This window comes from Miniopterus schreibersii (assembly GCF_964146895.1).
Source record: "Miniopterus schreibersii genome assembly, chromosome: 2".
Classification (NCBI taxonomy): Eukaryota; Metazoa; Chordata; class Mammalia; order Chiroptera; family Miniopteridae; genus Miniopterus; species Miniopterus schreibersii.
Genome location: NC_138102.1, coordinates 100196761 through 100208451, shown reverse-complemented (window position 1 = coordinate 100208451; position 11691 = coordinate 100196761). Strand labels below are relative to the sequence as shown.

Sequence of the window (11691 nt, the reverse complement as noted above, 5' to 3'; positions counted from 1 at the left end):
AGCTCCTGTGACACGCACTTGATGTAACTCTTGGCCTGGCTAGCTCAGGCTTCAGGAAATTCAGGCTGGATCTGAAGCAGCCAGGGAGGTGTTTGGAAGGCTGGCTTTCTTTTCTGTGTTTGCCAGGGTCAGCCACTGAGTCTCCAGACCCCCTTGCACTGACTCAGCAGGTGCAAGGTCCCCACACCCATATTCGCAGTCTAGGATCTTCAGCAGCCTACCCCTGACTTTGGGGAACTCAGTGACTCTGCTCTGCCCAGCTGTCTCCAGTAGGCTGGGTGGGCTGAAGTCAGTGGGAAAGGGGTGCAAAAGATTGAGTACAGTCCCTTCACCGTCAATTTCAAATTCAGACCTAGACAAGGGTATGTTTCTACCTCCAACGAAAGCTTGATCTGTCCTAAATTCTGCCAGTTCATGCCTGGATGGCCACAGAGCTCTCACAGGCAGCAAGGAAGGAGCCCTCCTGATGTGGAAGCCAGTCACAGCAGTTTCCTATGCACAGACAATGGGACAGGCTTTCTCATGCCAACAAGGGGACACAGGACCCTGGGCAGCTCTGTGGCTCTTCCTGTAACACTCTGCAGCCAGCACACTTGTTTCAACCTGAAAGCACTTCCGCCACCATCCTAGCCTTAGGTTGCATTGTAGCCAGTTTGGCCAGCCTGCCCCTGCTTAGTTGTGCAGTTCCCTGTGGTGCTTTTGCAGGGCATACAGGAGCGGTAGCAACTTTAGGGAGACAGCAAGTCTGCCCTCCTGAACAACTGCTGAACAAGAGAGCTTACAAGGATGATAAATCCCCTCAGTCACTTGCAGATCTGCAAGGACCACAGGATGCCTTCTAAGTCACCCATGCTTCCAGATAATTGGTGGCACCTACCTATTAATGATTCACTTATCAACCTATCCCAGCCTGTTAGTGTCTTTTGGGGTGTCCTGTACTCTCCACTTTTATAACAACTACCTTTCATTTCCTTTCCCCCATACATGAGGTTTCACCTTGTCTGAACAGAGGAGCAGATGGGTGACTCAGCCACTGGCATATACAGGAAGCAACATTAGAGCCGCTTCCTCCTGTCTTTGGAGAACTGTCCCCTCCCACAGTTGATTTGCAGCAGGCAGAGACCACCTCTGAAGTCAACCACTCAGTAACCTCCTCTGTGCCAAGGAACCTTGCACAGCCTGCTCTCCCTGCATGGGGGACTTGGGTCATCTCAGCAGGAAGGACTGATGATCAGGTAGAAACCCAGAAATGGGTACAGGCGTACCTCGGAGGTATTGCAGATTCAGGTCCAGAGCACAATAAAGCAAATATTGCAATAAAGTAAGTTGTAACCTTTTAACCAGTGGAGGGTCTTGCCTTCAATTTTTAAAAAAACAACATCTGTGAGGTGCAATAAATCAAAGCACAATAAAATGAGGTGTGCCTGTCTGTACCCCTCACCTGTTTGCACAGCTGTGCTGCCTCAGAGTACAGGCATCCAACCAGATCTCTCGACTGCACCTTGTTATCTAGAGTCAGCGTTCTGTCCACTGGAGAGTTTGGGTCAAATGCTTAACTCAAAAGCTGATATGCTGTCCTGGTTGTTAAGACAAGGGCAATTAAATCACTTTAGCTTGTTTAATATCTTTTTTAACCACTGGACTTCTCTCAAACCTCTTAAAAACAAAATAGAAAAACAGGAGTTTCTGCAAGCCCAGCCCTGTTCTCCCCCCACCCCGGGTGGGGGGCTACTAATTCACCTGGCTCACCAAGTCTGCCAGGCTTTTCCAGCCCAGGCACCACAGAGGGATGGAATGCTCTACAACTCTAAGCTAGGGTCACCTGCGCATGTGACTAAAAGCCCTGTCGGTGCAGCATGCCGAGGCACCCACTGCACAGACAACCAGCAGGCCACCTCGTACAGCTTCTGCTCTGTGTGGTGGTTCCCGTCTTTCCTAAACCCAGGTTAATGTAGCAGGGTACATATAGCATCCCCCCTCTCCCATGACTACAGACCACTGGTATCTCAGTAGGCACTCAACAAGTAACTTTGTTGTTTTTTCAAATTTCTATTTATTGATTTGAGAGAGGAAAAGAGAGAAACATTGATTTGTTGTTCCACTTATTTATGTACTCACTGGTTGCTTCTTATATGTGCCCTGATGGGAGATCAACCCACAACCTTGGCATATTGGGACGAAGCTCTAACCAACTGAGCCACTCCACCAGGGCCAAGTTCATTGTTTTAAGGAGTAAAATTTTAAGGCATCCATGGGAAAGTGTAACCTGCGCAGCTTTTCCCTTCCCCAACTCAACCTGATTCCCCTGGGATTAGGTGCTGAGCATGCTGAAAAGTAGGCCAAAGGGCTCAGCTCATTAGCAATGGCACTGCCAGTTTTGGTCCCTGAGCCTTTTTTCACAGTGCGTTTTTTCAATGGCTGTATTTGATGGGTTGGTGGACAGGCTTGATTTGCTCAAAGGAAACTGGTCCCTTTGAAGAGGGGCTAACAGTGTTACCCCCAACAGGTATTCCAACCCTGCCCCAGCTCTGGAGGCTGAGCCAGGTTGGGTTAGATTGGCCGGTGTGCAAGGTGGCGACAGTTCCTGGCTGTAATCTGGTGAAGAGCCTTTATGGGATTCCTCGTTACTGCGAATGCCAAGCTATTGGCACAGCTCTGGATTCACCAGAAGTGTATCATGACGAAACCACGCAGGAAGAAGGTGCTCCATGTGACTTCCCCTCAGGCCTATAGACTGGATCTCTTCTGGGGCTCAGGGTTTCCTAAGAAAAGGCTGGGACCCTGCAAAGGGACTCGGCCTGCTGCCTGTGGGCCACCAGGTGGCAGTGTGGCACTTAGGAAACAGGCTTCACTGTGCACTCAGCCCAGGCTGGTATGGGACACGTGTATCCCCTGCCCCCATGGTCCTGTCCCAGTTCTGGGCTCTCTAGGACACTTTGTGACGCCAGCCGGTCTTGAAGGCCAGGGACTTGGCTCACTGGCGACCTCTGAGATGTTGCCCTGAGAGACGTCTGGGGGGTGCAATGGGCCCTGCCTGCCCATGTCCGAGACACTGCACACACTGGGGGCGTATTGGGAACACTTCCATACCGGCAGGGTTTGCTGTCTGTTTACCATTTGGTGGACCACCATGAGATGTGCCTGGTGGTATTTTATTCCCCATGACAAGCGGCCAGCGCCAGGCCCAACGGCACTCCCTGCCCTTCTCTCCGCTCTCTTGGATGTCCCCTGCAGGACTGTCATCAGCTGAGAGGTCACAAAGATTAGGCCTTATCTTTCAGGTGACAGATCTTCCCCTGTAAGGTAAGGCCAATTTGACTGAATTTGCCTCCCTTGCAAGAAAATGCTTCTTTCTCAAGGAGGAATGGGGAGAGACAGATCAAGTATTAGAACAGCTACAATCCTCTCCCTACTTCCTCTCTGCCCTGCAGGTACCCACCCTCCCCAAGAATGGTGGGCATGGAGGGATGTTCTGGTGTGAGGGGTTTTGCTACGCCCCACCCCAAGTCCTTCAGCAAATGGGACCTCAGTGGCCCAAACCCAAGCCAAGTCTGGAAAGTGGGAGGTGGGGAGACAGCACCAGAGGATCCTAAATGAGGGCTCAAGGAGTTCCCTGGTTGTGGGTTTTCCAGCTAATTGCTCCAGCTAATAAGGATTTCCACCAAAGGGCTGAAGGAGGTGATACAACACCTGCCTGTGGGGAGGCAGGAAGATACTAAAGCAGCAAAGCGTGGGACCTGGAACTCTCCTTGGGGCACTGCCACACTTGAGGACCTGGACAAGAGCTGCTAGAATTCTTGAGATGGACACTGTACACAATGAGGTCACAGATAGAATTTATTACAATTTGCAGAAGCATGAGATAAGGTACCACAAAATGGTTGGATTTTATAACATAAAGTATGGTAGGAAGTGGTTGACGTACAGTGTTGTTAGCAAAAATGGGATGCAGAGTAGAATTTCACATTTTTTAAAGGCGATGGACAACATCTATGTTTGTTCTTAAAATAAAGTGAAAACAGGAGAGACAGCAGAGACAAACCTGATTTGCAGTTAGATTCAAAATCTAAATCTAGTATCACAATTGTAAGAAACTATAAGAAAACTATTAGAAAAATAGAGCATCAAACAAGCAAAAAATATTTTACAATTTACATAATAAAAAACAGAATTCATTTAATAATGGCTCCATGTTCAATAGAAGAAAAAGTTTACTGGAGAAACCACAGCTCTTCAGGTTTGGTAATAAACCTGCCCTCACAGGGATCATCGCCCTTGGTGCTCCTCCCACTCACTGACGCTGAAAGGCACAACTTAAACAGGAAACTTATTTTAAATATATAACTTCTCAAATGGGAGATTAAGTCCCCAAATTAAAGTTTGTCATCAAGAAACACAAGATCATATACCTTGTCACTGAATTAACAAAGTCTGAGTGCATCTTTCTAGCCCTGCTTCCTGAGCCTGCTGGACACTCTTAACGCCCTGAGAAAATCGCTTGGACTTCATCGCCAAGGTCGTCTATCTCATGTGGGTGTTCCAGCTGGCAGCTCAATATCCAGAGAACGCGATCCAGGATGGCTCCTTGATAACTGCGCCCTGAGACCCTTTGCCAGTCCATGTCCCCTTGAAAGAGAGCGCTACCTCAACGAAGCAATGGGCACAGAGACTCTGGATTATAGTGATGAAGGTGAAAGTCAGTTGACTATTTTTTTTGCCTAAAACCCCATCGGGCATCATAATTACAATAATGAAATACACCACTGGATCAATAAAGCATTTCATTACGAAAAAAGAAGTCCATGAGAGTTTGACAAAATGTACATCTCACTCTCCTCAAGGAACCTTACATACAATACTCTCCTTATGATGGCAAACAGATGTATTTTAAATTATACATAACAATTATACATAACACATATTTAGTTCCATCAGAAGGGAGCTAACAGTTCCCCACACACGCATCACACACCTACACCTAGCAGTGTGGACATGCCCACTAACACTCCTCTCCATCCATCGTGGAACACACCGGTCATGGGGCCTGTCTTCATGGTGATGGTTCTTTTTAGATGTGTAATAGTGGGGCATTCAAATCAGGAAAGATGGGTCCTGGTACAGAGCCAGGCAGAGGTCCCCAAAATGCCAGGAGCTTTACCTACCATCTGGGCAAGGCCGCTATGAGGTGTGTCCACACTCACCCAAGGAACCCAGCCTCCTACCCTGACCTCATAGGTCTGTCTCCAATTTTAAGCTAGAGGCCATCCTATTTGGGATAGCAAAACCCATCAATTCAGAATGCCTGCTTAGTGGTGGGGGTGCAGGGGATACCTGGCAGAATCCAACTTCCCACCCACATATGCAGCAAAGCAAACTCAGTGGCAAAAAGTAAGGTAGGGCCAGGTGCCTCCTCCAGGTGTGAACATAGGCCATGCCACAGGTTCAAAGGGGTGTGTGTCAGGGCCTTGGGAGCTGGGGGTGGGCACACACAGCAGGAGGCAGACCTGTGGTGTCCAAACCACACATTAGCACATGGGACCAGGTGGCTCATTGCCTGATAAACTCAATGGAATAAAACCAAAGGTGGGGGAGATATGAGGGGTTGTGGCAACAGCCTAAATTTAACAGTCCTTCCAAAACAGCCTGGAAAAGATGGCTCTATCACCACCACCTCTTGGTTTGGAAAAACAAATTGGGCCCAAAAGTCGAGGTGAGGCAGTATGAGCTGGTGGGAGTGGGCATGTGCAGAGGCCAAGGGTGCCCCCCTCCTGGAAGGTCCTGGGGGCCTGTTTCCTTGGAAACCCCCTTCACCCTCCCTCTTCAGCAGAGGTCCTGGAGCTCCAATTTGCATCTTTTTGAGTTTTTAGGAGTCCTCGAGGTCATGAAAACCTGCAGGCGGGAATTCGGAGGCAAGAAGGGGCACTTACTCATCACAATAGGTCTTTCCATCATGAGCATTTGGGGCTGGGGCACAGATGAGTAGACACAATATCCCCAAAGGGTGTGTCTCTAGATGTGTGGAATTTCTGACTGTAGGAAAATGCTGACTGAGCCATGAAACTGACAATCCCATTCTTCTTTGGTGGGAGGGGCACTTTGGGTGGGTTTTCTTTTAGCCTGTGTATTTCAGGGGAAGGATGAGGAGTGTGATAAGAAGTCTATTCACATTGAGGTTAGGCCCAATACCATCCCTATGTCATGGCCCTCAAACATGGGAGAGAACAAACTACTCTCAACAAGAGCGCTGGGACTGTGCACTGGGTCCGAGTCACTCTCAGGGGCTCTTCCCTATATGGGGGCTCTGGCTCTGATTGGAGGGTGGAGGGGCTTCTCCTTAGACTAAGCTTTGCACCCTGTGAGCACGTCTGGTTCTGGGCTGAGGAAGGAGGGGATGCACCTGTAGGGAGGTCCTCATACATGAGGCAGTGCAGGGGAAATGCACCTTTTCAGTCTGCAGAATGATGGGTGTTGCTAGTGAAAAGGTCAACTGTAATCACAGTCTCTTGGGCACTGTCTTTCATGGAAATTTCAGCCAGAAAAAGCAAGCAAAAAAAAAAAAAAAATTCTCTTCTTCTAAACACTCCCTCCAGTTCTTTATGTGGAAAAATATCAGCCACGTGGAGCAAACAGCTAACAGGCCCCAAGAAGACAGCAGACAACCAAACTCAAACAAAATAAGTTAATATTTATCAAAATAGTTTACAGCACCAATCTACATAAATTTAAATACCTTTCTTTGGAAATCCAAGCTTTGAGCTCTTGGGATCCTCCATTTGGGGCCTAAATGATGGCCCAGCCCTGGTCTGCCTGCCTGCCCGCCCTCCACTGGCCCACCTGGACATTTGGCTGTTTCAAAAATTCTTAAACTTTCCTTCTGGGGCAGGAGAAAAGACAAGTGCTGTCAATTTACCAGGCTTCTTTCTACCAGATTTGTGCCAAAGGCGGGGGGGGGGGGGGGGGGGGAATGGGAAACTAAGCTTTGAAAGCAACATTTACATTTTCTGTGTAGTCTAAATGTCTGTCTCCCTCAGCCTCCATCAATATGAGTCCTCCTGTATCCTGAATTACTCTCTAATGGGAGGAAGAGGGACTACTGTTCCAGTTTCCTCCGGCTTCTATCTGTGAGCACCACAGAGGGGAGGAAGTTGTGTAGAGATTCATGGAGGTGGGGGTCTGGCCAGGTTACAAACCCGTATACAAATCCAGGACATCTGGACAATGGATACAGCCGAGGGACAGCAATACACCCCAACTGTCTTGTGTGCGGGTCCCACACTCTGAACAATACACTGATGGCACAGACTAATTATTTGGCCATTTTCCAAGTTAACGTTAAGCACCAACTTATTTGGTGGAGGACTGAATTTGATCACACTTAAAAGGGTAACCAAAGAGATCATGGCAGGGGCGACAGGTGGCAGGAGGACCTGTAACCATCACCTCAGAACGAGTATACGCCTGGTACTGGGAACCTTACAAGACCCCAGACACTGACCTGCAAGCATCAGAGGATGATGGATACACCCAAGGGACAGCAATACACACCAAGGGTTTAATGAATAGCAGAGATCCACAGAAAAGCGTATTTGAGCTCTGCTAATTTGAGGCCAATCCTACATAAACAGTGTCATGTTCCAGTTACTCAGGACACACAGCCAATAGTAAGCCACCAGAGCAGCAAGAAGAGGCCAGGCCTGGAAGGAATGTGGCTAAAGGTCCCTTGTGCACACGTGCCCTGGGGTGGGGCCAGCCCCGCCTTGTTCCCACAGTGGCGCTCCCTCTGCTTGTCTGCCCAGAACCAGTTGCCCTCGGTCCCACAGCGGAGTGGGCTGGGCTCTGTCAAGGTGGCAGGCAGACCAGAGCCTCTGCCTGGAGGTGGAGTGGAGAAGGGGTCACAGTCCTAAGACCCCTTCTGGAAGCAACTTGAAAGGGCAGGTACAGGAGAAGGAAACCACTCTGTTTTTCCTTTTTGAGTAAACTGCTGTCCTTTGGCTCAGGGGTAGACCTGTCGGGACATACTATTTTGTGGTACTCATCTTGCATCTACAGCCAGCTGTTTGGGGCTGAGCAGGGAGATGGCTACTACAAGTCTGGAATAGGCGCATTTTCAATACTAGAACAGTACCTGGGGACAGAGCCCTGGATGCCCAGCAGAGAGAGAAGGTGGCCTCCATCCTGCCTGGGGCTGCAGCAGCACGGCAGGGGAGGAGCTGCTTTCTTTGTTCAGAGGGAAGTTAGGAGGTGCAGTGGCCAGCCACAGCTAAGTGCCCTGGGAAGAGAGCTGTCAGAGGTGACCAGGGCCTGGTGAGCCTTCTGCAGAACAAGACTGGGCAGGCTCCGCAAGCTGTGGGCTGAGACTGCTGTCCAGGCAGTGCACCTTCTGCTGCTCAGGGGCCTTGTGGTTGTGGATGGGTCCTAACGCATTGGTGAAGACAGCAAGGTGCTTCCGTGTCCTCCGTGGGCAACCCTCAGGGCTGCTGTCACCCCTGGGGGATGAGGCTGTATGTCACTTGCAGTGGTCCAAATTGCCATCAGGAGTCCTTGCTTGGTCAGCAGCCAGGGATGCCTCCTCGCTGTGCCAAAGCCCATAGCCAAAGTAGATGGCGAAGCCTGCAGACCAAGAGCAGAGAGCATTGAACAGAGCAGGTGGGGTCCAAGGAAGCAGGTGGAGCAGCCCAGGGCCTGGCAAAGCCTCACCATGCTGCCTGCCCTGAGTTGAGCCCGCACTCTCTACACTTAAAGAAACAACATGACTCTTCAAACAGGGCCAACAAAGGTGACCCTCTGGAGAGCCTCACACCAGGGAAGCTCCTAAGCAGGGGGAAGAACTCAGGTGGGGGGCCCTGGTTTCAGCTTCATCCACTGACCACCTGGTCAGTGGCCGCCAGACGGGGGCAGAACAGACACAGGAAGCTAGGCTGCTCCCTGCCAGGGCAGGATCTCCATGCTGTCTGCACAGTCCCAGCTGCTTGTTTTCTCTGGGCAAGAGACGTCCCACTGCAGGAGGCATTTGGGTCACCTGGAAATGTATGTACCATAGGAATCAGTCCGGTCCAGTGCTGAGCACTCCAAAGTCTGTGGATGGGTCCAGAGATCTGTGCTTCTAACTACTGTCCAGGGACCATGGCCCATGTGGCCCTGGGGCCACCCTTATGCTGGTGACATAAGAAGAATGGGCCTTCAAGGAAGGTCTCAGCTACTAAAAGTACAGGAAGTAGCTAATGCCCGGAAGCCAGGAGCTTACACCAGGGATGCTCAGAAGCAGGCCCTGCACCTCTGGCAGGAAGCAAGCGCTTAGCACCGCAGTCTCTAGAAATGGCCACAGTAGGCTGAGTGCAGACTGAGCCAGTTCTCTCACAGAAAGGCTCTACGGTAGATGCCTGTCCAGCTAGACATAGGCTAGACTTTGAGGGGTGTGAGGGGTCTGCAGAGAGCAGGGTAGCAGAGTACCACCCTAAAGATGGTACAGCAGCAGCCATCTACTCCAAAGTGTGGCAACCCAGGACTGAGAGGTTTAGCAGAACCTCATCCTGAGATTTCTGCTCTTGTCAGGAACACTGAGGGACATAGGTCGAGGCCAGGCTCCCCTATACCAGCAATCAGCCTGGACACTGAGGAAGAAACCTGAATCCATCTCCTTCAGCCCCCAGAGGCAGAGGCCCAGAGAGAGCCCAGGTCACGGTCGGTCCGAGATAGGACTAGCACTCACAAGGTGACACCCAAGCCTCTGCAGGCCCTGCCAGTGCCCATAGCCCACGTGGAAAGGTAAGGTCCCAACATTCCACTGGGGGTGAAACAGACTATGCTTTATTGACAGCAGACTTATATCCTTGTTCTTGTTAACCTCAAGCTCTTGCCCAATGACAAAACTAGTTCAGGCAAGAGGCTATTAAAACGAAAAGTACCTGAAAGAGAGGAAAGGACCCACAACCTACCAGGAGCTCCTTGTTGTTTGAGAGAAAACTGCTGACTACCTGTGTTTACACAGTGTTTTGAAATCTGAACCGAGGAACGGTCAAAGACATTAGCCATCCAGCCAAGTAGCAGAGATGTGAGTGAGCAGCAGGAGTGGGGAGGCCTCAGGAGACACTGGAGTATGGGACATGCTGGGCACAGCAGAACCAATGACCTGACCTACCTATCAGCATCCACACTGCAAACCGGACCCATGTGCCTTGGTCCAGCTGCATCATGAGATAAACATTCACGAAGATGCTCAGGACTGGAAGGACAGGTAGGAAGGGCACCTGCAAAGACACAAGGAGGCAGTGTCAGATCTGATAGAGCGGAGACAGAGCTGGCACTTGTTTGCGTCATTTAGCAAAACTACCTAGAAAACATGGACCACTGAGATTAATACAGACTGCCATCTTTATATGGGGAAGAGGAAGTGAGTGCCAATCCCACCCCTGCGGCCCCAACCCCCTCCAACACAAATGCACCCACATGCAGGCAAATCCTAACAGGTGGGAGCTTGGGTCTTAGCAGCCAATTGCCAAAGTAAGCTCTATTCTTATTTTCCACTCCTGCTATTTCCCACTAAGGACAGGCTAAAAGAATTCCACTTTACCACTAAGGTTGAACTATTCCATTATTTGTATAACCTACAAGTGCAGAGGCCTTGGTCACCCCCGAGGCTTGGTGATGATACACAATCCACCTGGATGGCATTTGTGAGAAGCCCCTGTGGGTGAGGTGGCACTACACCACCTGAGAGCCAGGGTCAGGCCCCCAGCAGGCACTATCTGTGCCCATGAGTCCATATTCCCTTGAGGTTGGCCAGCAAGCACCTCCCACCAGACACCCAGGCCTAGGGGAGACCATGCAGGGTCTTCCCATCAGGTGGTTCCCTGCAGACCCACCAGGCAGAGCTGCTCACCTTAAACGAGAGCTTGGTCTTGCTCTCGGGCTGTCTCCAGATGATGACTGTGACCACTGAGCAGAGGAGGGCAGAGACAATGAGCGCAAAGATTGCCCACAACTCCCCATTTGCCAGAGCCTTCTTTCCAAGCACAGTCACGATGCAGAAGATGATGATAAGACTTGCTGAGACAGAGAGAGGGAGAGAGGGGATGCAGCTCAACCATTTCTCAAATTCCCATGATATCCTCAGCTCTCCTCAAAACCTATGGAAAGGGAGGCTCTATTTCTGTAGGCATCACCTACAATGAGGACAGAATAACTGACAGACAGCACAGTCCAGCAGCAGGACAGATGCATATCCCTTCTGGCACCCACCCCCATACCCAGTGACAAGAAACCATGCAATGCCAAGAAGCAGGACCCCAGACACATTACAGGGAAGGGCAGGCTCTTACCTATGAGGCTGGTTGAAATGTTCACAATTAGCCCAGAGAATTTGGAGGGCTCCATGTTTTTGGGTGCAAGTATGGTTTTCAAAGAAAACTCTTCTGCTTCTGGTAAAAAGCCTGTCTGGGAATCGCTGGTGCTCACCAGTTCATGCTGGTCTACTTGGTCCAGCTCCTCAGTAGTTCTGGCCATCTGGTATACCATGTTAGGTTGCTCTGGCTGATACCTGCACACAAATGTGACCAACATGATAGGCTTTCATTAAGCAAAAGAACAAGCAATAATACACATTCTTAGTAAGCCTTCAACGGTTAAATTGCCCAGGACATAAGGCATCAAATGGGAAGAAGATGGTCACAATAACGTCTTCTCTGGCAAAGC

The 11691-nt window shown here is 50.2% G+C and overlaps 1 protein-coding gene across 4 annotated transcripts in view; it reads right to left on the bottom strand.

Annotated features, from left to right (window-relative positions):
- Positions 1–7540: 7540 nt before the first annotated feature.
- Positions 7541–11691, bottom strand: part of SLC7A1 (solute carrier family 7 member 1) — a 61394-nt gene continuing 57243 nt past the window's right edge. For 2 of the 4 annotated variants that reach the window (XM_081129729.1, XM_081129727.1), the window contains 4 exons: positions 11319–11536; positions 10880–11046; positions 10139–10247; positions 7541–8610 (listed from right to left, as the gene is read on the bottom strand). In XM_081129729.1, the coding sequence (XP_080985855.1) occupies positions 8507–8610; positions 10139–10247; positions 10880–11046; positions 11319–11536 (598 nt within the window). In that variant the 3' untranslated portion in view covers positions 7541–8506. The remainder of the gene's footprint in view (positions 8611–10138; positions 10248–10879; positions 11047–11318; positions 11537–11691) is intronic. The other 2 variants (XM_081129730.1, XM_081129728.1) reach the window with 1 other exon arrangement.